The sequence below is a fragment of the Mustelus asterias genome, chromosome 3 (assembly GCF_964213995.1).
Source record: "Mustelus asterias chromosome 3, sMusAst1.hap1.1, whole genome shotgun sequence".
Lineage (NCBI taxonomy): Eukaryota > Metazoa > Chordata > Chondrichthyes > Carcharhiniformes > Triakidae > Mustelus > Mustelus asterias.
In genome coordinates, this window is record NC_135803.1 from 140,253,602 (window position 1) to 140,279,255 (window position 25,654).

The window sequence follows — 25,654 nt, forward strand, 5'->3', positions numbered from 1 at the left end:
AGTTGACCGAGGGGAGCCAATGAATGTGGTTTATTTAGACTTTCAAAGCTTTCGATAAGGTCTCACTTAACAGACTACAATGTAAAATTAATTGGGATTGCAGGTGATGTTTTGAGATGGATAGAAAGCTGGTTAGCAGCTGGAAGTGAAGAGTTGGCATTAATGGATCTTTTTCTGATTAGCAGTCAGTGACTAGTGGGGTTCTGCGGGGATCTGTGCTAGGACCCTGTTAGGGATATGCAGAAAATCCTGGGATTTAAAAACTAATGAAATTACTAAACAGGGGAAATTAACTTAGAATAAGGACCACAATATGCCTTATGCTTATACGGCAATGGTACTACTTGCGTAGAGATTGCCTTCCTATAGACCAATGAATTCCTAATTCTACTGGAAGGTAGGATGCAATTGGCCAAGGTAAATAACATGTACCAATGCAATTGGAGCATCCAGTTAGGATGACAGGGTAGTTGGGAGAACTGAAGTTTTGAAAACATATAACCGTTTCAACGTTGCATTGTAAACTTCAGAAAGGAGTTGGCGTGTCCGGCTGTCTTTCTGCCTGCACTTTGGTCAAATAAAGAAAATGGTTTTAACCAGCATACTGTCTTTCGTAAGTTTTTGTATTTAGCTGTTCAGCCCAATACTTAGCATCTGAGAGAAATCCCCACTTCAGACCCCAACTGTTCACATTATATATTAATGATTTGGAAGAGGGAACTTATCTCCAAATTTGCAGATGATACAAAGTTGGGTAGGAGGGTGAGCTGTGAGGAGGATGCAGAGATGCTCCAGCTTGATTTGGACAGGCTGAGTGTGTGGACATATGCATGACAGATGCAGTATAATGTGGATAAATGTGAGGTTATCCACTTTGGTAGCAATAATAGGAAGTCAGATTATTACTTGAATGGGTGTAAATTGAGAGGTGGATACTCAATGAGACCTTGGAGTCCTCGTGCCTCAGTCGCTGAAAGTCAGCGCGTAATAACAGCAGGCAGTAGAGGCGGCAAATGATGTGTTGGCTTTCATCGTGAAAGGATTTGAGTATAGGGATAAGGATGTTTTGCTGTGATTGTATAGGGCGTTGATGAGGCCACACCTGGAATATAGTGTGCAGTTTTGGTATCCTTATCTGAGGAAGGATGTTCTTACTTATAGAGGGAGTACAGCAAAGGTTTACCAGGCTAATTCCTGGGATGGCAGGTCTGTCATATATGAGGAGAGGCTAAGTCGGTTGGGATTATATTCACTGGAGTTTAGAAGAGTGAGAGCGGATCTCATAAAAACCCATAAAATTCTAGCAAGGTTAGACAAGGTAAATTCAGAAAGAATATTCCAATGGTGGGGAAGTCCAGAACTTGGGGTCATAGTTTGAGGTTAAAGGGTAAACCTTTTTCTTCACCCAGAGGGTGGTGAATGTGTGGAATTAAGTACCATAAAGTAGTTGCTGCCAAAACATTGTTAATTTCAAGAAGAAATTCGATATAGCTCTTGGTGCTAAAAGGATCGAGGGATACAGGTTGGGGGGCGGGGGGGGGGGGGGGGGGGGGGGTGTTGGAATCAGGATACTGAATTAAATGTCAGCCATGATCAAAATGAATGGCTTGAAGGGCAGGACTGCCTACTCCTGCTTCTAGTTTCTATGAATGTTACTTGCCACTTGTCAGTCCAAGCCTAGATATTGTCCAGATCTTGTTGCATTTGAACATGGACAGCTTCAGTATCTATACTGTTGTACATTGTGCAATCACTGGCAAACATCCCCACTTCTGACTTTATGACGGAGGAAAGCAAACCTAAGTCGGGCCTAGTACACTCCCCTGAGGGACTCGAGCAGACATTTCCTGGAGCTGAGATGACTGACCCCCACAACCATCTTTCTATGTACCGGGTATGACTCCAACCAACACCTGATACCCATTAATTCCAGTTTTGCGAGGGTTCCTTGATGCCACATGCTGTTGAATGTAGCTTTGATGTCAAGGGCTGTCACTCTCACCGCACCTTTGGAATTCAGCTCTTTTGTCCAGGTTTGAACCAATGCTGTAATGAGATCAGGAGCTGAGTGACCCTCGTGAAACCCAAACTCAGAATCACTGAGCAGGTTGGGTTTTTTTTAATCCATTCGTTGGACGCGTGCATCGTTGGCTGGCCAACATTTATTGCCCAACTCTAGTTGCCAAAGGACATTGAGTTAACCGCATTGCTGTGGTTCTGGAGTTACACGTAGGCCAAACCAGATAAGGACAGCAGATTTCCTTCCCGAAAGGGCATTAGAGAACCAGATGAGTTTTTCTGACAAATCGACAATTGTTTCATGGTCATCAGTAGATTCTTAATTCCAGATATTTTCTGTTGAATTCAAATTCCACCATCTACCATGGCAGGATTCGAACCGGGGACCCCAGAGCATTAGCTGAGTTTATGGAAACCACTAGGCCATTGCTTCCCCCTGTTGCTGAGCAGGTGCTGCTTGATAGCACTGTTGATGACCCCTTCTGTCACTTTACTGATAATCGCAAGTAAACTGATGGGGCGGTAATTGGATGGATTGGATTTGTCCTGCTGTGTGTGTACTGGACATACCTGGGCAATTTTCCATATTGTCGGATAGATGCCAGGATTGTAACTGTATTGAGAGCACTTGACTAGGGGAGCGGCAAGCTCTGGAGCACAATTCTTCAGTACGATTGTCTGAATGTTGTCAGGGTCCATTGCATTTGCAGTATCCAGTGCCTCCAACTGTTTCTTGATATCACATGGAGTGAATTGAATTAGCTGGAGTCTTTAATGTAAAGACACATCCCAAGGTGCTTCACAGGAGTTTTATAAAGAAAATATGGTAACAAGCCACTTAAGATGATATTAGGTCCAGTTATATGGTGGGTCTTAAAGTTGAAATGCGAGTTACTGAGGTAGTGGCGAGGGGAAGGAATCCAGGGCTTGGGCAAACGAAGGTACAGCCACCAACAGCAGAGCAATTGGAAATGCACAAGAGGCCAGAATTAGTGGAACACAGATATTTTGGAGTGTGGTAGGTTTGGAGGAGATTAGAGATAGAGGCAAAGCCATGGAGGAATCAATAAACAAGGATGAGGACTTTTGAAATTGAAACATCGCTTGCCACAGGTAGAGTTCTGGATGATCTCATGTTTAAGGAGGATAGTAGGTGGTAGACAAGTCAGGACTGCACTGGAATGGTCTGATCTTGAAGCAACAAAGACGCGCATGAGCAGAAGATGAGCTGAGACAGAAGCAAGTTGAGGGATGTTACAGATGTGGAAATAGCTGATCTTAGTGATGGCACAAACATGATGTCAGAAGCTCATTTCAGGATTAAATGAGATATCCAGGTGCAAACAGGCTGGCTTAATCTCAGACAGGAAGGAGGATGAATTTGGTAATTAGGGAGCAAAGTCTGAAGTGGGGGCTGAAAGCAATGGTTTCTCTTCAGTCATCACAATTGTGAGGCTACTGTGCCTTTAAGAAAGATATTTAAACATGTTTTCTGCAGTTATAAGCAGCCCTATTCTTTTTTATTTTTGGCAACGAGCTGCCTTGAGCTGATGTGCTTTTATTGTTAATAAAGCCATATAATAGGCCTTTTGTTTATTTTAATTTGACTTAATGCAATGTCCTGAAGTTTTCGAATTGTCTGGTTAGCGACTGATTGACTGGTCAGGTGGAATAGTTCTCCCCCACAGAAGAAATTTACTTTCAGTTTGACAGAAGCTGTTTGGACTTCAGACTAGAAAGTCTTTGTCTCACTCTCCCTGGTACATAAGAACTAGGAGCAGGAGTAGGCCATCTGGCCCCTCAAGCCTGCTCCACCATTCAATAAGATCATGGCTGATCTTTTCGTGGACTCCGCTCCACTTGCCCGCCCACTCACCAGAACCCTTAATTCCTTTACTGTTCAAAGAGTTATCTATCCTTGCTTTAAAAACATTCAATGAGGTAGCCTCAACTGCTTCACTGGGCAGAGAATTCCACAGATTCACAATGTGTGTGTGAAGAAGTTCCTCCTCAACTCAGTCCTAAATCTGCTTCCCATTATTTTGAGGCCGTGCCCCCTAGTTCTAGTTTCACCCGCCAGTGGAAACAACTTCCCTGCTTCTATCTTATCTATTCCCTTCATAATCTTATATGTTTCTATAAGATCTTCCCTCATTCTTCTGAATTCCAATGAGTATAGCCCCAGTCTACTCAGTCTCTCTTCATAAGCGAACCTTCTCAACTCCGGAATCAACCTAGTGAATCTCTTCTGCACCCCCTCCAGTGCCAGTATATCCTTTCTCAAGTAAGGAGACCAAAACTGTACACAGTACTCCAGGTGGGGCCTCACCAGCACCTTATACAGCTGCAACATAACCTTGCTGTTTATTGGAAATTCTGTTGGCTGCTGGCTGGTTAGAAGCTGCTAGGACTCCAGACGGCAAGCAATGTGTTTCTGTCTCTCTCCCTGGTATTGTAAATGCAACTCTTGGTGGCTGGCTAGCTAGGAGCAAGGAGTGCCTCTGTCTCTCAAAGTATGCTGAAAGTTCCAGGGCCAGAACGCCTCAGCATTTTCAACTCAACATCCAAAGGAGTAATCCACAGCAAGGGTTGGAAAGTTGCAAAATCCAGCATGACATGAGCATACTTATTTTCTGTGCTAAACCTAGGACAGGAGTGTGTTTGTAGGGGTTTGGTTAACAGTACATTTAGCTGTTAAGGTATATACAATATCATGCTTATTTTTCTTTTGTTTGTAATTGGCAAAAGTTATTGCTAATTGTCATATTATATGTTAACTGTATTCTTAAATAAACTTTTTTGATAAAGGCTCCCGAGTGGGTCACTGAATCATACCTGGAGTGAAACATCTTATGCTTGCCTGTGCCAAAGTTCAAAGTACAAAACCTATGGACTAGGCTGACTTCATAAAAAACCTTGGAGTTTCTGACCTGGATTATAACACAATTTTTAATTCAAGGTCATTTCTGCTCATCAAGTAGTGGATATCAGATAAGCAGTTTCATAATTTAGCAGCAGTGAAGGAATCAAGAGAGATGATGCTGAGGTAAAGCTGGGTGTTGCCAATGTACATGTGAAAAATTACACTGTGCTTTTGGATGATGTTGCCAAAGGGCAGCATATAGATGACACACAGGAGCAAGCCAAGGAAAGATCCACTGGGCAAACCAGAGAAAATGGTGCAGGAGCAGGAAGTGAAGCCATTGCAAGTAATTCTCTGGCTACAATTAGATAAGGCTGGAAACATACAAGTAGTCCCACACAGCTGAATGACATAGAAGAAATGTAGGAGGATAATGGTATGTTTAACTTTGTCAGATGGGTCAAGGAGGACAAGGAAGGAAAGTTTACCTATGTCATAGTCACACAGGAAATAAGCTAATTTATTGCATCAGGATGACACAGAAGGCTTTATTTACACTGTTATTCAGTAAAGGATTAGCATCAGCTATCCTGGGGCCCTTCTTGAACGAAACTACTCAGTAGATTTATTCAGACAGCAATTTACAGGAACTAGGAGTGGCAGCATGTTCAAAGTCAGTCCACCCTGACAGCAGTGTTTAACTAGTTCATTAATCTTATAATCCCTCCGGCAAAACAATAAAATCTCAAACGTTTCACGCACTTCAGAGACAACAGCCCAAATCTTCCAGCATCTGGATCGTTGGAGATCAGACAGAAGTTGGGAGGTGCACATCAGATCCTGCAGAAGTAGTGACGCACAAACATGCACTGAAATGGGCTGGGAAATTTAAACTGATTTTGCTGCTTGGGACCATTCATAAATTTCTCCAGCAGTGAGTTCAGTGCCAGACACTTGGGCCAGATATACAGGATTTACCTGGATACTAATCCAGGAAACAATGTTGGTTAATACCTGGTATTCAGATTTAGTGATTAGCCAGCGTTACTGAATTGAGTGCCACAATCTGACCCATCCACCCACCCATTTACTGACTGAAAAAATTGAGACATTTTTAAAAATCTTTCCTGCAAACAACAATTACTGTCGTGAAAAGGGGCATGTCCTGTCTCTGTCCATCTTTTCTTGCAGTCGATGGTCTTCCCTGTGGATGTCTGCACTGACCCATCAAAATGCTTCAGCCAGGATCCAAAGTCCTGGCTGAAAAACAAATTGCAATAAAGTTCAGGTTGCAGAAATCTTTGCCGGCAGCATCAACGTGCGCAGTATCGACTCTGGCCGCAAGATCTGGGCCAAGATTCTTAATTTAAACCCATATTTGTTTGAAGTTTATGAATGAAATTTAATACTTGTTCCAGTCTGTTTGCTGAAGAATTTGGACAACTAGTTGAATGATTTTCACACTATGGAGATTAGGTTATCAGTGGTATTTTGGCTTTACAGCACAGAAGTTGCCCGATTAATGCACTAGCTATCATGGTTATCCTGATGGAACAAACCACCTCTACCTCGAAAGTATGAAAATTTCTCTTCTCTCCATTTAGTCTGATATTTTGAGTGGTCGCTGATAGAGAAACTACACTTACTAACCCAATGTTAAAGTTTCTAAAGTCAGAGTGAACTGTATATTGCACATGGACAGGACAACAAAGCTTATTTGGCTCCTCACCTAAAATATTAGAGTGGGTCAGTGTCTCCATCCTGTTCTGTTATACAATTAGATCACGGCTACAAGGCACTCGTCTAGGTAGCTTATCATGTAATTAATGACAGAAAAGTAATCAAAGATATTCTTTTTATATAGTTGAGGTGCATGACATTCAGTGCTCAGTCAGAGATCTCAGGAAAACTTCTAAGAATATTTAAAAGTTTTGTGATTTAAAACAAGGCTGATTGCCAACTTCTCAGGAAACAACTTATATTCATGGAGCTAGCAATTTTTCCAATTTAATTCAGTACTGTTCCAAAAAGCTATCAGATCATCTTATTCAGAACTTATACCTTACCCTGAGAAAAGATCGAGGGGACAATATTTGCTAATCCTTTTCCATTTTCCATTAGCCACCTGTTATGAAGAAACATACCAGTTATCTCAAAATCTCAAATCAACTAAATCGATATAGAATTGATTTCATAGAATCCCTACAGTGTAGATACAGGCCATTTGGGCCATCAAAAGTCTGCACCAGCTCTCCGACAAAGTGTCCTAAGCAGACACCCCTCTGCCCTATCCCTGTAACCCCACGCATTTACTCCACTAATCCCCCTAACCTACACATCTTCAGACACTAAGTGGCAATTTAGCATGGCCAATCCACATACCCTTTGGACTGTGGGAGGAAACCAGAGCACCTGGAGGAAACCCATGCAGGCACAAGAAGAAGGTGCAAACTCCACACAGACAGTCACTCAAAGCTGGAATCGAACTGGGTGGGTCCCTGACGCTGTGAGGCAGCTGTTCAAACCACTGTGTCACCGTGCTGCCCCATAAACGATTATGATACAAAACGTGAAATTTAAACTAGAAAATAATTTGCATCTTCAAAATATGTTCAAGTTTTACCACAGAGAGCCCTTATGCACAAAACTGAAAAGTTGCAGATAAAAAAACCAAGTATCTGAGAAACCAATAGGATGCTGCAAGGCAGTGGGTTGCTGCAGGGTGGATTGAGAGAAAAGATTAAAAATACGCCAAATGGCCTACCCCATCTGTAATTATCTTGCTATCTTCTAAAACTATATTCACTTACAAAAAAAAGTGGCACATGTTCTTTGATATATAGTTACCCTAAATAGAAAACAAATGTCTGCGAGAGACTTAAGATGTAAATATCCTATTTATCTTGTTTACTTTGGGGCAAGCTTTTCAACTCAAATACAAAGATTTCAATGACAGTTTCATTTCAGTTTGAGAGGTATATTTTTAAGATTTGTTTTGTTCAACTCTAAAGAACTTTGTAAATATATCTTGGGCTGACTTGCTCCAATTCCATATGTTCAGGTACAGTGTCGAATCCAGTAAGTATTGCCACCTAATTATAGACTTTACTATTTCTGCTGAAATACAGAAAAAGACTGTTTATTGACCATGTCAGTTTCTTATCTAATCATGCTAATAGATTTGCTCTGCAGTCTATAGGTCCAAGTCATGATAGGGTAAAATTATTTTCACAATCTGAAGTCAAGCAATCATACCATTAAAAGTTAAAGTTACTGAATTTCAAGTGCTTCTGTTCAACTTCTGCACTTAGAGAATGAGAATATAAATTTCTGGCAAAAGGTACACGTTTGTGAGGATGGGACAGTGGTTCGCACTGCCAGGGACCTGGGTTCAATTTCCAGTTTGGGTCGCTGTCTGTGCGGAGTCTGCACTTTCTCCCAATGTCTGTGTGGGTTTCCTACAGTGCTCCACTTTCCTCCCACAGTCCAGAAGAAGAGCTGGTCAGGTGTATTGGCCATGCTAAGTTCTCCCTCAGTGTACCAAACAGGCGCCAGAGCATGGCGATTAAGGGATTTTCACAGTAACTCCACTGCAGTGTTAATGTAAGCCTACTTGTGACACTAATAAATAAACTTTAAATAAACCTTAAAACTCCAAAGTTGCATTTTGTTTTACGCTTTATGGATGTTGTCTAACGTGCTGTGTATTCCCAGCATTTTCTACTTTTGTCTAATTATTGAGCACATGCAGGGAACAGGGATTTGTTTGCAGACGTGAACTTGTTGTGAACTCGAGGAGGATAGCTAAATGAAAAATAATCTACAAACATAAAAATGAAACCCACCAAAACATGTTACATATAGCCTCTATGCAAATGGTTAGTATATACACAAAAAAAATTGAATACAGAGCTGCTAACATAAGGGTGACACACCAGTACAGTACTGCATTGTTGGAGGTACCGTCTTCTGAATAAGATGTTAAACATAGGCTCCCACTTGTCTGCTCGAGGGGATGCAAAAGGACCAAGAGCACTACTGAAGAGCAAAAGAGAATCCCTGGTGTCCTGACTAATGTTTAGTCCTCAATCAAATCACGGAAAAAAATTCGGGCCATTATCATAATGCCGTTTGAAGGAGTATGCCATGCACAGATTGGTCACTTTCCTACATTACAACAATAACTACAAATTAAAAGTACTTCAACTGGCTGCAAAGCGCTTTTGGTTATGAAAAGTTCTTTATTATTTGCTAATTTTTTTATAATTTTGTGGATAGAGTGATGAAAATTTATAGTTAATAAAATTAAGTACCTTCAGATGCTGGTGCATGCAGTAGCGACACACATGCCGCTTAATATCCTTGGTAATGTGACTTGAAAAAGGGATGAATCCACATTTAGGCTATAAAGAAAAGAGAAGGTAGATTATTCCACTGGCAATAATCAGTATGAAGACGAGTCTTTTTTTTTTAAATGCAAAATTAATTGCCGATTTTTAAAAATTCGCTGCTGTGACATTTTGTTCAAGTGCAACACAAGACAACTGTCACAAATATTTACATTAATATTTCAATGGCATTTCCCAAACCCTTTACTAATTACAACTGAAGGCTAAATATTTATTTTAAATCAATAATTGTTACAACGGGGCAAGGCCAGCATTCGTTGTTCACCAGGTTGCCCTGAGGTGGTGGTGGGTGTTCTTGACTCAATGCTGTCAGGAAAAATGAGGAATTATATATTTTATGGTAGTATTACCAGTATAAATATAATTGGTAATAATAAGATACCATGTCGACAAGGCCAGACTTGATGAACCAGCTTGCTGTCACCATCAGAGAATACCCCAAGAGCAACAGGGCATTGTGTGAAGTGACAAGAATTCTGCAGATTCAAAACTCTATAATGACTGCTGCCATAGCTCAGAGTCTAGTTTAAGCTAAGATTTTTTGGATCTGTTTTAAAGTACTGTTTTCTGTGTGAAGCCATTCTTCGGTAATATTTAAAAATTTTCCTTATCTTAATAGAGGTTTACATGAATATAAAATCATCACAATTGGTTAGAGATATCATTTCTTGATGTCAGGAAACCTCATAAGATACAAATTGAAAATATCATTTTTGGCAGCTGGTTCAAGTTTCCCTTTGGGATTTGGGCAGCATAGCATTTACCATCAGCCAGGCCTTAAAAAATGATGGAAATGCTATTCGCCTTGATACAGCTGAGTGGCTATAAATGTCATTCGATAAAGGGCAGTTAAGATTGCACTAATTGGTATGGGACTGAAAAGGCACAAAGAAAACTTCAAATGTAATTTAGTTAAAGAAAAGGCTTTGTCCACGCACATTATTTATTGCAATTGCCATTCATTTGTGCAAAATAACCAGAGCATAGTTCACATTATCAATGACTAGGTGGCATATTTTCCTTGAATAGAAAAACAATTTTCATTAAAATATACAGAATATACAAAATAAATTACAGAAACAGGATGTTTAAAGATATGGTGGTCCCTGAGACTTGCAGGACAAGCATGAAGGACCTGACAAAGCGCGCACTGTAATTCTAGTAACAGAAAAGTGAAAATTATTCAACATTCATTCAATTACCTTGATTTCTATACAGAGGGGTGGTCGTTTTTCAATTTGATGGCAGGTTTGGAATTTGGTGAGATCTGGTAGGCATAAAGCATACCCACTGAAGGCATCCATCACTTTATTGCAACGCGAGCCTATGAGGCAAAATAGAGATGTATTTCTGAATGCAAACATACAACTTAATTGTTACTATTTTACCTTTGTAACGTGACGGGTGCTGTTTAATAAACAGATTTCAGTAAATGCCATTAAAATATCATTGATGAAATCTTAACACCAATCACTGGATAACAGTGATTTTATTCATGTTTGCAAAACTAAGTACAAAACAATTTAAATTATTACAGAAAGTATAATAATATTCAACTTTTCTACATAAGAGTTTGTTGTACTCCAAAGGTGCCTCAATAGAATTGCAACACATTTAACATTTACTATATGCATTCAATAACAAGCATATAGCCTGAGGATTTCTGCAATTTTCAGACTCTTGATATTGAATTGGAACAAAGAAGTAAACCATTTACCAGGTCAGGTCTGCTCCACCAGTTATGGCTGATCAATCACTTCAATGTCTTTTACACTCACTATCCTCATAACCCTTTACGTTACTGTTGATCAGGAATCCACCTTAAACATACTCAATGACTGAGCTTCCACAGCCTTCTGTAGTGGAGAATTCCAAAGATTCACAACTCCATATGTAAAGAATTTGTTCCTCATCTTAATCTTAAGTGGTTTTCCCCCTATTTGAAATTGAGCCCCCTGGTTCTAGACTCTCCAACCAAGGGAAGCATCTTATCTGCATCTACCCTAATGATTCCCTTAAGGATTTTGCAGGTTTCAATGAGAACATCTCATGGTGACCTTTCCCCCATTGTCCTTTTATGGTAGCTTCCCCAAGCTTGAGCGCATCCCTCAGCACATAATCCGAGATCTTGGAACATGTCAATCTGTAACACTGGTCGTGGGGAACTCTTCGCACTAGAAGAGCAAAATGTTTCAGGCAGGCAAAAGAGCATCTTTCACCAAGTTGATGATTCTCCAGCAGCAATTGATATTTGTCACAGCGTGTATCCCCAGTAACAACCAGTAGAGCAGAGATCTGCATCTCAGAGCTTCGGATGAAACCTGAGAAAAGCCACTGAACCTCTTTCCAGGCCTTCTTTGAAAAGGCACATTCCAGACTTTTCCCCACCACAGCCACTTGGAGGGCAACATGTGGTGGTGCAGAGACTTGCAGGGCAAGCATGAAGGATATGACAAGGATTGTCCTTCTCACCTTGGTATTTGTTTGACAGCTCTGGTGATGAGATGTTCTGCCAATCGCTAAGGGAACCATCAGATAGGATCCACCATCTTCTATTTCCACAGTACTTCAAGGACATTCTCGAGGCCCAATGTCTCATGGACTTGTGATTAAAAAAATTTTTTCGGTTAAACTTTTCCACAAGGGACAGGTGATACAGCACGGTCCAGCAAATTGGGAGTGTTCTGTGGCAAAGTAGCAAAAACCATCCTTCACGATGCAGGGGACAGGTAGTCTCAGCATTTAGTGATACTTGGTCTTTTTGTACAGGCAGTACACACACAACTTGATGCAGTCACACACAAATGTAGCTGTCGGAATGAGGCTGACATTGGGTACATTTTCCCCCTCTATCTAGAGCTTTATATATTGCATCCATGTGCACACAATTCCTGGAAGGCAGTGGTATTGTCACTGGATTAGTAATCCAGAGATCAAGGATAATGCTCTGGGGACCTGGGTTCAAATCCCACCACAGCAGATGGTGGAATTTAAATTCAATAAAACATCAGGAATTAGAAGTCTAATGGGAGGGAGTTGCCCTGGAAATCCTTAATGTCGACCCTGGACCACAGAGGGAAGCCTCCTGCTGATTACCATGTACCATCCCCCTCGGCTGATAATTCTGCATGGTGAAGTACTAATTTAAGTGTTAATCTGATGAAGCTACAACACAGACTACTTGCATGTCAAACAGCATAAACACCAAATAATAGACAAGAGCTAAACAACTGTACAACAATGGATCGGATCAAAGCTCTGCAGTCCTGCTATATCCAGCCGTGAATGGTGACGGACTATTGAACAACTCACTGAAGGAGGAGGCTCCACAAATATTCGCATCCTCAATGATGGAGAAGCCCAGCGCATCAGTGCAAAGGGAAGGCTGAAGTATTTGCAACAATCTTCAGCCAGAAGTCCCAAGTGGATGATCCTTTTCAGCCTCCTCTGGAGATCCCCAGCATCACAGATTCCCGTCTTCAGCCAATTCAATTCTCTCCATGTGATATCTAGAAACAATTGACGGCACTGGATACTGCAAGGACTAGGGATCCTGACAGTCCCTTTGTGCTTCTGATTTCCTAAGCATTTTCCCGTTTAGAAAATAGTCTATGCCTCCATTCCTCCTTCCGAAGTGCATAACCTCACACTTTTCCACATTGTATTCCATCTGCCACTTCTTTGCCCACTTTCCTAACCTGTCCAAGTCCTTTTGCAGCCCCCCTGCTTCCTCAATACTACCTGTCGCTCTACATATCTTTGCATCATCTGCAAACTTAGCAACAGTGCCTTCAGTTCCTTCCTCCAAATCGTTACCTCCAAACCACTACCATCCTGAAGAAATAGGGCAGCAGATATCTGGTTACACCGCTTCCTGGAGGTTCCCTTCCAATCCAATAACCATTCTGACTTGAAAATATATTGCCGGCTCCTTCACTGTCACTGGGTCAAGTCTTGGAACTCGCTCCCTAATAGCACAATGGGTGTACCTGCACAGACTAAGTACTTCAAGAAAGTAGCTCACCATCAACTTCTCAGGGGCAACTAGGGATGGGCAATGGATGCTGTCCTAGCCTAGGACACCCACATCCCGTAAATGAATTTTTGTTTTAATCTTTGACCTCCTGATAAAATGAGTGAGTGACCGCTGTGACTCAGGTTCTCAGTATGGGCCACATCTGTGCAACGTACAGAAACACCAAGAACACCTCACACCTGCTGACCAGGTTTTTACTGCAATGGAAAGACACATCTCTACCAAATGCCCAGTTTTTGCCTCAGCTTGGCTATATTTTTGGTGTATGCCCTGGTCTCTCCAAACCATATTAGCAGCACCTTCAGGTAGTCTGGTTTGATGGTGAATTAGTAAAGCATCAGTCGACCCAATTCCCGAAGAACATGTCCTCGTTCTCACCGTGATTTATCTTTGCTCCAGAGGCCAGTGTGAACTAGTTAACAGATGCTCAGCAGTCTGCACTCAGACAGCAGATTAGGGCAGAATATGGCAATGTTGTCTATACACAGAGAAGCTTTGACCTGCATATTTCTGCTGTGTGGCATCATCGTTCCTCCTATGCCTGAACCCTTCCTGAAATACTCAGTAAAAAGATCTATGCAACACACGGACTAGGCAGAGGAGAAAATGTCATCCCTTGCCTGGCCCCAGGTTGGATTGGAAAGCTTTCCAATTACCATCCTTTGATTTATTTTAAAATTAATTCATGTGACATAGACATTTATTGCCCATCCCTAGTTGCCCTCGAAATCGAGTGGCTTGCTATGCCATTTCAGAGGGCAGATGAGAGTCAACCATATTGTTGTGGCTCTGGAGTCACAGGTAGGCCAGACCAGGTAAGGACAGCAGTTTTCCTTCCCTAAAGGACATTAGTGAACCAGATGTGTTTTTCTGACAATCGACAATGGTTTCATGATCATCAATAAATTCTTAATTCCAGATTTTTTATTGAATTCAAATTCCACCATGTGCCATGGCAGGATTCAAACTCAAGCCTCAGAACATTAGCTGAGTTTCTGGATTAATAGTCTAGCAATAATACCATGAGGCCATCGATTGAAATTGCGCTACTGATGTTTGTGTAGAGCAGTTGGATCCAATAGCGGATTTTCTCCCAAAATCTCATTATGGAGAGCACATCTATCATGTCGGTGTGCAATATTCTAACAAAGGCATTCACCTAGTCCAGGCTAATGAGACAGGCATCCAATCTGTAGCGCAAGGCTAACAGAGATCATGCTGCTGGGCACAGTGCAGTTCTGTTCAGGCATTTAGTGGTGTCAGAGCAGCAATGACCTCAAACAGAATTTTATTGTCCACATTCAGCAATGAAAGGTGTGGGTGATGACGACATTGCTCATGGATTTTGATACGCTGCTGACCAGAAGCACTTTCATACACTTTCAGTAGGTCAGGGCTGACCCAGTCCCACAGTGCCAAATGTAATTCAGTTGGTAAGCCGTTTTTCTGGAAGCTTTATTCGTCTTGAAGGACCTGACAGTCCTTGTTTGAAGAAATGTTATTTTTCAATGGTTTGGGGGTCTGTTGGGGTATTCTGTGAAACAAGTTTGTAGGTAGAGTGCGTGTGCAACTTGTGATTAATCTAATTATGCTGGGGACCAAGTGTCTATAAAAATGAGCACATCAAAGGGACTAAGTGTGAAAGGCAGGCACTTGAAGTAAGTATGGCAAATTGAATTTTCTACAAGTAAACACAGGGGTAGAAATAGCACAAGTCAGTAAGCAAGGATTTGGGTTTTTGGCTGTTGAATTTCAAAGAGAGGTAAGGAGTTCACAACTTAGAAAAGTTAATAAACAAAAATAGCAAAGTAAAGTTTTACTTTACCCAAAAGAGGTGGCTATAAGGAGAACATAAGATTTTATATTCTGGGAAGGGATGATTTCAAAGAAGGATAAGGACAGGGAAAAAGATGAAAGAGAAAAAAGAACATATTCAAAGAACGGTTGGGAGCTATATTGAGAAGTGGCCATGTAAAACCCCCTAGTGTGTTCAGTGCTGTGAAAAGCAGCAAAATGAGAATGTTTTCAACTAACCTAGAAAAAGATCTGTTCGTTCAGAAAACAGTTTTGTTTTCAAGTTTTTGGACTTTTCCACAGGAGAGGGGGAGAGGGAAAGAAACCCTACAACATCTACTCCCTAAATAAATAGTGGGGTGTGCTTTATGGTATTATAGGAATTTTTATAAATTAAAAAACGTATAACAATTGTTGCCTAAAGGGCTTTTTGAAAGTACAACTAAGGAGGAATTGTTTGAGGGAAATGCCCTGTAAGAGTAATTTTAACTATTCAAATGCAAACTTGCATGTTTAAGTATTCTTTTCTTTTATGAATAGGTGTTTTCATTTAATATTTAGAATCTCCAAAAGTGTTACTGGAATTTGTGGCTTAAGACTTCAGTACACACATTCTCATAGTATAATACAAATATAAAATAGTTGTGATAGCTTGCCAAGTTTCCTTTTAGGGTTTAATTTGTATGGCACTTAGCATCTGCTGGATCATCACATTGTCAGCTCATCCAGAATTAGCAGATTGCCCCCAGACTCTCCCACTCACTGTCATCTAAGACCGCCATGAGGGGTCAGGAAGGACTGGGAAGCCATGCTACATGTGCTGCACTTCATACAATCTGGCACAAAAGGATTTGCTGACTCTCACTATGTCAGATTGCGATGGTGTTACTGAGTTCAGGCAGCTGATCACAAAATTTTCAATGAAAAACATAAGCACGTCTCATCCTGCTCCACGGAGCAGACTCTGGACCAGAAGATAACTTTGGAGGCCTCCGAGTCAAAGAGCAAGGCTCTCTGGATTCTCGTCTCTTGGAGATCCTTCTTGATACCGACACCAGGGAGAGGAACAGATTTTGCATGCTTTTCTGAAGTCAGGACATTGCTCTCTCTCGCCTTCGGGACCCCTTTCAGGATGAAGAATCTCTGGATATTCACCTTGATCATTTATTGCCAGTGTATTGGGATAGCAAGGTTTTCCAGCCTTTGTAATCCTTTGAGTTCCTCTGTTTTCTGGGGTTAGTTTCATGTTCAGCTGTGTTCCCGTCAACCCTCTGGTCTTCCTGTCAGTGACAGTCAAACAATAGGAGGCAGTGGTCAGTGAAGAACACTGGCTTGATGTTGGTGTATCTGAACTTGAATGCTTGGGACACAAAGAAGTCATCAATTCTGGAACAGACAGACCTGTCTGGCTGCAACCAGGTGTACCTACGCTGTGCCAAGTCTGCCAGGCAGGCTGTTGAAGACATTGTGCAGCTTGGCATTTTTATCATTTCCATCAGGCATCTAGATATGGTACCCAATTTGCTGTCAACCCTGGTGGATCATCCAGACTAATATTAATCATGCAGCCGAAAGACCAGCCCGAATATCACCCGTACCAGTGGGAGTTGCTAAAGGATGGACAGCGATTTGTTGTTTAGATCTGGAGCACACAGATCGCAGAAGAACATTTGTATGCATTCCATCCGATATGAAGAGTCAACAGCCAACCAACACCTTAATTTCGGTAATGGTGATGTTTCCTCCATGCAAACACCCAGAGGAATAGCAATAGTTTCTTCCTGACCAGACTGATGGTCCAACTTGACCATCTGATGCTGCTGAGGTTCTCCTACGTTCTTGCCGAGACAGGTCAACTTTGACATTGGCCAAGGTAAAAATACAGCAAAGTAGCTTTAATCTTTCACATGTTGATCTGGTAACTCTTTTGATCTGGTAACCTAAAATCTTTAAAAGTCTAAAGAATGCTCAGGTTAAAGATTCTATGTGTGCTCCTGCATACCCATGGTGTTTGCAAATTTTGCAGTCTTACAAGGCTGAGATATTAGTCCTGCTCTGCCTGGAGAGTGGTATTTCATCAGGGTAACATCAGAAGGGTTGTGCACAGCTTAACCTCGGGCTGTGCTGTTGCTTCACTCTGTTCCATGTCAAGGATATGGTTGTTCCTGGTTACCCGGGGCAGGGGTGTGCCGTTGCTCCTGGTTTCCTGCAGCCAATGTTCCCTGGGCCGTGTGTGCAGGAGGCTAAGGGGTTTGGTCATTTCTGGAGAGTTCTACACCTTTTGCTAACAGAGTGATTCTACATTTAAAACCCTCCTGTGGGTTATTCTGTATTCAAAATCTGTTCTCTTCATCTTTTACCTGACTCATTGTTATGCTAATTTTTCAAAAATTGCATTTCTGATATAAATGATTAAAAGCCATCATTCCCTCTGCTTCTCTGCTCCACTGGAGCAAGCTGAGAGGGAGTGATTGGAGGCAGGAGTGCTGGTGAAAGATTGATTGAATTATTTATTTATTTAATTAGTCAGCTGGTGTGTGTTTTTTTTTGGCCTTTACTTTTGTAGTAGTATTTTTCTTAAGTTTAAAGTGAAAACTGGAAGGGGGCTGCTAATGAGTCTGGGAAGGGTTTTTTAAGCGCGCGAAGTATAAAAGGTAGGCTGCAGTATACAGCGGGCAGCGGAGTGCGTGGGAAGCAGAGTATGAGCTATAAGGCTTTGGCTCACAGGGCTTAGGCAGAAAGGGCGAGCAGGGGTGAGTTTAATTCATTTTTGCTGTTTCTACCTGGTACTGGCAAGGTATCTAGAGGGGATGGGTGTGCAGGCAGTGCTATGTTCCTCTTGCACCATGTTTGAGGTGAGGGACGACGACAGTGTCCCTGCTGATTACATCTGTGGGAAGTGCACCCATCTGCAGCTCCTCCAAAACCATGTTAGGGAACTGGAGCTGGAGTTGGATGAACTTAGGATCATTAGGGATGCAGAGGTGGCCATAGACAGAAGCTTTAGGGATACAGTTACTCCGAGGAATGAAAACAGATGGGTGACGGTGAGAGGGGCTGGGAGGAAGCAGTCCGTGCAGGGATCCCCTGTGGTCGTTCCCCTTAGTAACAAGTATTCCGCTTTGGATACGGTTGAGGGGGATGACATACCAGTGGTGAGCTGCAGTGAGAGGATCTCCAGCACTGTGTCCGTCTCTGTGGCTCGGGAGGGTAAGGGGCAGAGCGGGAGGGCAATAGTTATTGGGGACTCGTTAGTTAGAGGGATAGATAGGAGGTTCTGTGGCAGCAAAAGAGACTCACGGATGGTATGTTGCCTACCGGATGCCAAGGTCTGTGATGTCTCAGACCGTGTTTTCCGGATTCTGAAGGGGGAGAGGAAACAGTCACAAGTCGTGGTACACATTGGTACCAACGACATAGGTAAGAGAAGGGACAGGGATTTAAAGCAGGAATTTCTGGAGCTGGGCTGGAAGCGGAGAGCCAAGACAAAACATGTGGTCACCTCTGGTACGTTGCCGGTGCCACGTGATAGCGAGTTGAGGAACAGGGAGAGAGTGCAGTTAAACATGTGGTTGCAGGGATGGTGTAGGAGGGAGGGTTTCAGGTACGTGGATAATTGGAACACATTCTGGGGAAGGTGGGACCTGTACAAACAGGACAGGGTTCACCTGAACCAGAGGGGCACCAAGATCCTAGGAGGGAAATTTGATACGGCTCTTCAGGGGGGTTTAAACTAATTTGTCAGGGGAGTGGGAAAAGGAATTGTAGTCCAGAAGTCAGTGAGGGTGGTGAGGTATTGGGGAAGGTATCAGGGTCAAGGGTGGGTACCGGTAGACAGGAAGGTGGGTTGAAGTGGGTCTACGTCAATGCAAGGAGCATCCGGAACAAGGTAGATGAACTTGGGGCATGGATTGGTACTTGGGACTACGATATTGTGGCCATTACGGAGACGTGGGTAGAACAAGGACAGGAATGGTTGTTGGACGTTCCGGGGTATAGATGTTTCAATAAGTGTAGGGAAGCTGGTAAAAGAGGTGGAGGAGTGGCATTGTTAATCAAGGATAGTTTAACGGCTGCGGAAAGGCACTTCGAGGGGGATCTGCACACTGAGGTAATATGGGCTGAGGTTAGAAATAGGAAAGGAGCGGTCACGTTGTTAGGAGTTTACTATAGGCCCCCAAATAGTAATAGAGATGTGGAGGAAGAAATTGCTAAGCAGATTATGGATATGTGTGGGGGTCACAGGGTAGTTGTCATGGGGGACTTTAACTTTCCAAATATTGATTGGAACCTTTGTAGGTCAAATAGTTCGGATGGGGCAGTTTTTGTGCAGCGTGTGCAGGAGGGTTTCCTGACACAATATGTGGATACGCCAACAAGAGGTGAGGCCACATTGGATTTGGTACTGGGAAATGAACTGGGCCAAGTGTTAGATTTGGTTGTGGGAGAGCACTTTGGAGATAGTGACCACAATTCGGTGCCTTTTGTTATTGCAATGGAGAGGGATAGGGCCGTACAGCAGGGCAAGGTTTACAATTGGGGGAGAGGTAATTATGATGCGATTAGGCAAGAATTAGGGGGCATAAGTTGGGAACAGAAACTGTCAGGGAAAGGAACTAATGAAAAGTGGAACTTTTTCAAGGAACAAATTGGGTATCCTTGATAGGTATGTCCCTGTCAGGCAGGGAGGAAATGGCCGAATGAGGGAACCATGGTTCACGAAAGAGGTGGAATGTCTTGTGAAAAGGAAGAGGGAAGCTTATGTAGGGATGAGGAAACAAGGTTCAGATGGCTCGATTGAGGGTTACAAGTGAGCAAGGAATGAGCTGAAAAAGGGGCTTAGGAGAGCTAGGAGGGGACATGAGAAGTCCTTGGCGGGTCGGATCAAGGAAAACCCCAAGGCTTTTTACTCTTATGTGAGGAATAAAAGAATGACCAGGGTGAGGTTAGGGCCGGTCAAGGACAGTAGTGGGAACTTGTGTATGAAGTCAGTAGAGATAGGCGAGGTGATGAATGAATACTTTTCTTCAGTGTTCACCAAGGAGAGGGGCCATGTTTTTGAGGAAGAGAAGGTATTACAGGCTAATAGGCTGGAGGAAATAGATGTTCGGAGGGAGGATGTCCTGGCAGTTTTGAATAAACTGAAGGTCGATAAGTCCCCTGGGCCTGATGAAATATATCCTAGGATTCTTTGGGAGGCAAGGGATGAGATTGCAGAGCCTTGGGCTTTGATCTTTGGGTCCTCGCTGTCCACGGGGATAGTGCCAGAGGACTGGAGAATGGCGAATGTTGTTCCTCTGTTTAAGAAAGGGAATAGAAATGACCCTGGTAATTATAGACCGGTTAGTCTTACTTCGGTGGTTGGTAAATTGATGGAAAAGGTCTTTAGAGATGGGATTTACAACCATTTAGAAAGATGCGGATTAATCCGGGATAGTCAGCACGGATTCGTGAAGGGCAAGTCGTGCCTCACAAATTTGATAGAATTTTTTGAGGAGGTAACTAAATGTGTTGATGAAGGTAGGGCAGTTGATGTCATATACATGGATTTTAGTAATGCGTTTGATAAGGTCCCCCATGGTCGGCTTATGATGAAAGTGAGGAGGTGTGGGATAGAGGGAAAGTTGGCCGATTGGATAGGTAACTGGCTGTCTGATCGAAGACAGAGGGTGGTGGTGGATGGAAAATTTTCGGATTGGAGGCAGGTTGCTAGCGGAGTGCCACAGGGATCAGTGCTTTGTCCTCTGCTCTTTGTGATTTTTATTAATGACTTAGAGGAGGGGGCTGAAGGGTGGATCAGTAAATTTGCTGATGACACCAAGATTGGTGGAGTAGTGGATGAGGTGGAGGGCTGTTGTAGGCTGCAAAGAGACATAGATAGGATGCAAAGCTGGGCTGAAAAATGGCAAATGGAGTTTAACCCTGATAAATGTGAGGTGATTCATTTTGGTAGGACTAATTTAAATGTGGATTACAGGGTCAAAGGTAGGGTTCTGAAGACTGTGGAGGAAGAGAGATCTTGGGGTCCATATCCACAGATCTCTAAAGGTTGCCAGTCAAGTGGATAGAGCTGTGAAGAAGGCCTATAGTGTGTTAGCTTTTATTAACAGGGGGTTGGAGTTTAAGAGCCGTGGGGTTATGCTGCAACTGTACAGGACCTTGGTGAGACCACATTTGGAATATCGTGTGCAGTTCTGGTCACCTCACTATAAGAAGGATGTGGAAGCGCTGGAAAGAGTGCAGAGGAGATTTACCAGGATGCTGTCTGGTTTGGAGGGTAGGTCTTATGAGGAAAGGTTGAGGGAGCTAGGGCTGTTCTCTCTGGAGCGGAGGAGGCTGAGGGGAGACTTAATAGAGGTTTATAAAATGATGAAGGGGATAGATAGAGTGAATGTTCAAAGACTATTTCCTCGGGTGGATGGAGCTATTACAAGGGGGCATAACTATAGGGTTCGTGGTGGGAGATATAGGAAGGATATCAGAGGTAGGTTCTTTACGCAGAGAGTGGTTGGGGTGTGGAATGGACTGCCTGCAGTGATAGTGGAGTCAGACACTTTAGGAACATTTAAGCGGTTATTGGATAGGCACATGGAGCACACCAGGATGATAGGGAGTGGGATAGCTTGATCTTGGTTTCAGATAAAGCTCGGCACAACATCGTGGGCCGAAGGGCCTGTTCTGTGCTGTACTGTTCTATGTTCTATGTTAAGGGGTGAATTGGCAATTTTTAATGGAAATTTACAGACCACAGATAATACCCAGGGGCACATTGCTTAGGGAAACAGTTTAAGTTTTTTCAAAAAAAATCAATGGCAAAACAGGTAATCCCAAAACAAATTGATCTTTAATTTCTCACTCAACCAATTTAGACGGAACAATCGTCGAGCAGCTTGTTCTTCCAGCTGCAGAGCACTGTTAGTTGTAACTTAAAAAAGGAACAGACTGAATACAAGGGCTCATTTCACAAACTCGTCACTGGAAATTCTTCATACTGTGGTGGAGCAACACAAGTTAGTATGAATAAAGATATCATCTCAGTTAGCTGTAGGGCCTGGCAACAGGTCTGCACTTGCTTGCATAATTTGATTTATTCTCACATGCATTGTGATACAGGAAACATATTGTTCCTTGCACGCTATACAAAAAACATACCGTCCAAAGAGTAATAGGGGGGAAGGAAAGTAGAGGGTGCAGAATGTAATTCAGTCATAGCTAGGGTGCAGAGAAAGATCAACTTAATACAAGGTCGGTCCATTCAAAAGACTGATAGTACCAGGGAAGAAGCTGTTCTCGAGTCGGTTGGTGCGTGACGTCAGACTTTTGTATCTTTTTCCCGACGGAAGAAGGTGGAAGAGAGTATGTCTGGGGTGCGTGGGGTCCTTGATTATGCTGGGTGCTTTTCTGAGGAAGTGTAAACAGAGTCAATGGATGGGAGGTTGGTTTGCGTGATGGATTGGGCTTAACAATAGATGACAAAGCCTTGAATATTTGGTCACACAGCCAAAGTTGACAATTTGCCTTCACACAAGTTTTAATTATCTCTTGTATGGAATCTTTTATCAAATGCAATATGGAAGTCCATATAAACTACATCCATACATATTCCCCTGACTACCACTTTAGCCGTTTCCTCAAATACTTCAGTTTAATCAGACATGACCCACCCTTCAAATTTGTTCTATCTAATCAGCTCAAGTTTCTCCAATCGCTTTGTCCTTAGAGATTCCAGAATCTTTCCTACAACAGATGTTTAACTCTATTCTATTGGTCCACATTCAAGAGAATTTTATGACTTGAAACTGACAAGTCTCTTCTGCTGTACATGTTTGCTCCCATCTACTAGAGCCAATCTTCTGCGACCAGAAAAGGTATATGCACAGATGTTTAAAATTTTGAATGCAGTGTGACACCATGTTCACATCTTTTATCCATCCCAGTGCTTCAGTAAATTAATCTTGCAGTGACATTTTATTGGACAACTGCCGTCTGGATGCAATTTAACAGATGTAAAAGAACACAACTGAGCTGTTGTTAGTTGTAGCTGCAAAGTACACCCAACAGCAACATGGGTGTGTATGTTAAGCAATAAAATCCTGGAGTACTTTGTCGTCACAATCAGGGCTTAATGAATTTCAGTTCCACCCCAAATATTAATTTTTATGCATCCTTTATTATAAGGAGTTCATCTGCACAGCCCATAATCTGCACTCAGGAACATAAGAATGAAATTTATTTATTTCAGGAGTTGAATGCTGTAATTCTTCCAAGTGCCATTAGCAAAAGGCAAAGTGATTCATCCTTTGAGGCAAGGCTGAATGCGCTTAACATTATTTTGTAATTGTTAAGAAACATTTAAGTCTGGCTCAGCTCAGTCCATATTCAACACTCCGGTTGCAAATTTAAATAATTTCCTTTAAAATCAAGCATTCAACATTAACAGTTCTTACTGCCTTATGGAAGTTGTTGGTCTCAAACATGTGACTCTCTGTCCTCTTGTTAGACAGCATTGATTGACCCTGTCCAAATAGTTACTTGCCAAATCAGCTACCAGTTGAGTCCACACCCATTCCTTTGTGCGGAGAATCTTAAATTCTAACTCAGGATGTTTCACCATTTCGTTATAGAAGGATCTGGGTACAATTTACATTTTTTGAAACAGTCAAAATGATGACATAAGGTTGGAGATGCATGACTCATTATATGGATGTCTGCAGTCTAGCAGATATTCCCAAGATCAGCAGGTATTTTTAATTGGTTATTCAACTGGGAGTTCTTTTGAGGATGCTATGGATAAAGGTAAACCAATGGATGTACTGTACTTAAGACTTCAAGAAGACATTCGATAAGGTGCCACATCAAAGGTTATTGCAAAAAATAAAAGCTTATGTTATAGAGGTAAGGTATTGGCATGGATAGAAAATTGGCTGACTAACAGGAAGCAGAGAGTAGGCATAAGTGGGTATTTTTCAGGTTGGCTGAACTTAACAAGTGTGGTGTCACAGGATCAGTGCTGGGCCCGCAGCGGTTTTTAATTTACATGGATGACTTGGATGAAAGGATTGAAAAGATGGTTGCCAAACTTGATGACACAAAGATAGGTAGGAAAGTAAGTTGTGAAAGGGACGCAAAGAAGCTACAAAAGGACATAAGAGAGGTTAAGTGAGTGAGCAAAGATCTGGCAAATGGAGTATAATGTGGGAAAATGTGAAATTGTCCACTTTGGCAGGAAGAATAAAAAAGCATCTTATCTAACATGGAGAGATTGCAGACCTCGGAGGTGCAGAAGGTGTCCTCGTGCATGAATCACAAAAGGTTAGTATGCAGGTATAGCCAGTAATTCAGAAAATTAGAAAATGTTATCATTTATTGCGCAGGGAATTGAATACCAAAGTAGGCAGATTATGCTTCGGTAGTACAGGGCATCAATAAGATTTTATTAAGTATAGTATTGGTCACTTTATTTAAGGATGAGTGTAAATATATTGGAAGCAGTTCAGAGAAGGTTAACCACAATAATTTCTGGAATAGGTGAATTGTCTTGTGAGGCAAGTTTGGAAAGGCTAGGCTTATATCCACTGACGTTTAGAGGAGTTAAGAGGTGATTGGATTGAAACATTCGCTCCTGAGGGGATCTTAACAGACTGGATGTGGAGACATTATTTTTAAACAGCTACCTCTAATTCTAGATTCTCCCACAAAAGGAAATAAAGGGCTGCCCATTTAAAACGGAGATATCTTTTTTCACACTAAGGTTCGTGAGCCTTTGGAACTCTGAAAAGATGGTGGAAGCAGAGTCTTTGAATATTTTTAAAGCTAAAGTTTATAGATTCTTGCTAAGCAAGGAGATAATAAGTTATCGGGTTAGGCAGGATGCAGATTTAAGCTTACTATCAGATCAACCAGATCTTATCAAATGGCAGAGCAGACTGTGGGCTGAAGAGCCTCCTCCTGCTCCTTGTTCAGATGTAGTGCCATCAGGAAAGGAGTTCCAGGATTTTGGCCCAGCAACATGAAGGAACGGCAATATAGTTTCAAGTCAGGATGGTGGAGACTTGGAGAGGAAAATGTATGTGCTGACCATGTCCTTCTCGTGGCCAAGATTTGGAAGGTGCTGTTGAAAGAGTCTTGGTGAGTTGCTGCAGTGTGTATCTTGTAGTGTGTATCTTGTTGATGGCACAAAATGCTGCTAGGTGCATTAGTAGTACAGGGAGTGAATGTTTAAGGTTGTGAATGGGATGCAAATTAAGTGGGCTGCTTTGTCCTGGATGGCATTGAGCTGGCGTTGTTGGAGCTGCACTCATCCAGGCAAGTGGATATTCCATCACATTCTGGACTTGTGCCTCATTTCATAGAATCATATAATTCCTACAGTGCAGGAGGAGGCCATTCGGCCCATCAGGTCAGGACCAACTCTCCGAAAGAGCATCTTACCCATATAGACAGTCACCCAAGGCCAGAACTGAACCTGGGTCACAGGCGCTGAGGCTACGGTGCTAAACACTGTGCCACGGTTCCGCCCGCAACGGAAGGCCT

At 42.3% G+C, this 25,654-nt stretch overlaps 1 protein-coding gene across 1 annotated transcript in view; it reads right to left on the minus strand.

Annotated features, from left to right (window-relative positions):
- Nucleotides 1-25,654, minus strand: part of ippk (inositol 1,3,4,5,6-pentakisphosphate 2-kinase) — a 101,111-nt gene that overhangs the window by 28,864 nt on the left and 46,593 nt on the right. Inside the window, exons 5-7 of the mRNA XM_078209760.1 lie at nucleotides 10,494-10,615; nucleotides 9,196-9,285; nucleotides 6,949-7,007 (exon numbers count right to left, since the gene is read on the minus strand). Of these exons, the coding sequence (XP_078065886.1) occupies nucleotides 6,949-7,007; nucleotides 9,196-9,285; nucleotides 10,494-10,615 (271 nt within the window). The remainder of the gene's footprint in view (nucleotides 1-6,948; nucleotides 7,008-9,195; nucleotides 9,286-10,493; nucleotides 10,616-25,654) is intronic.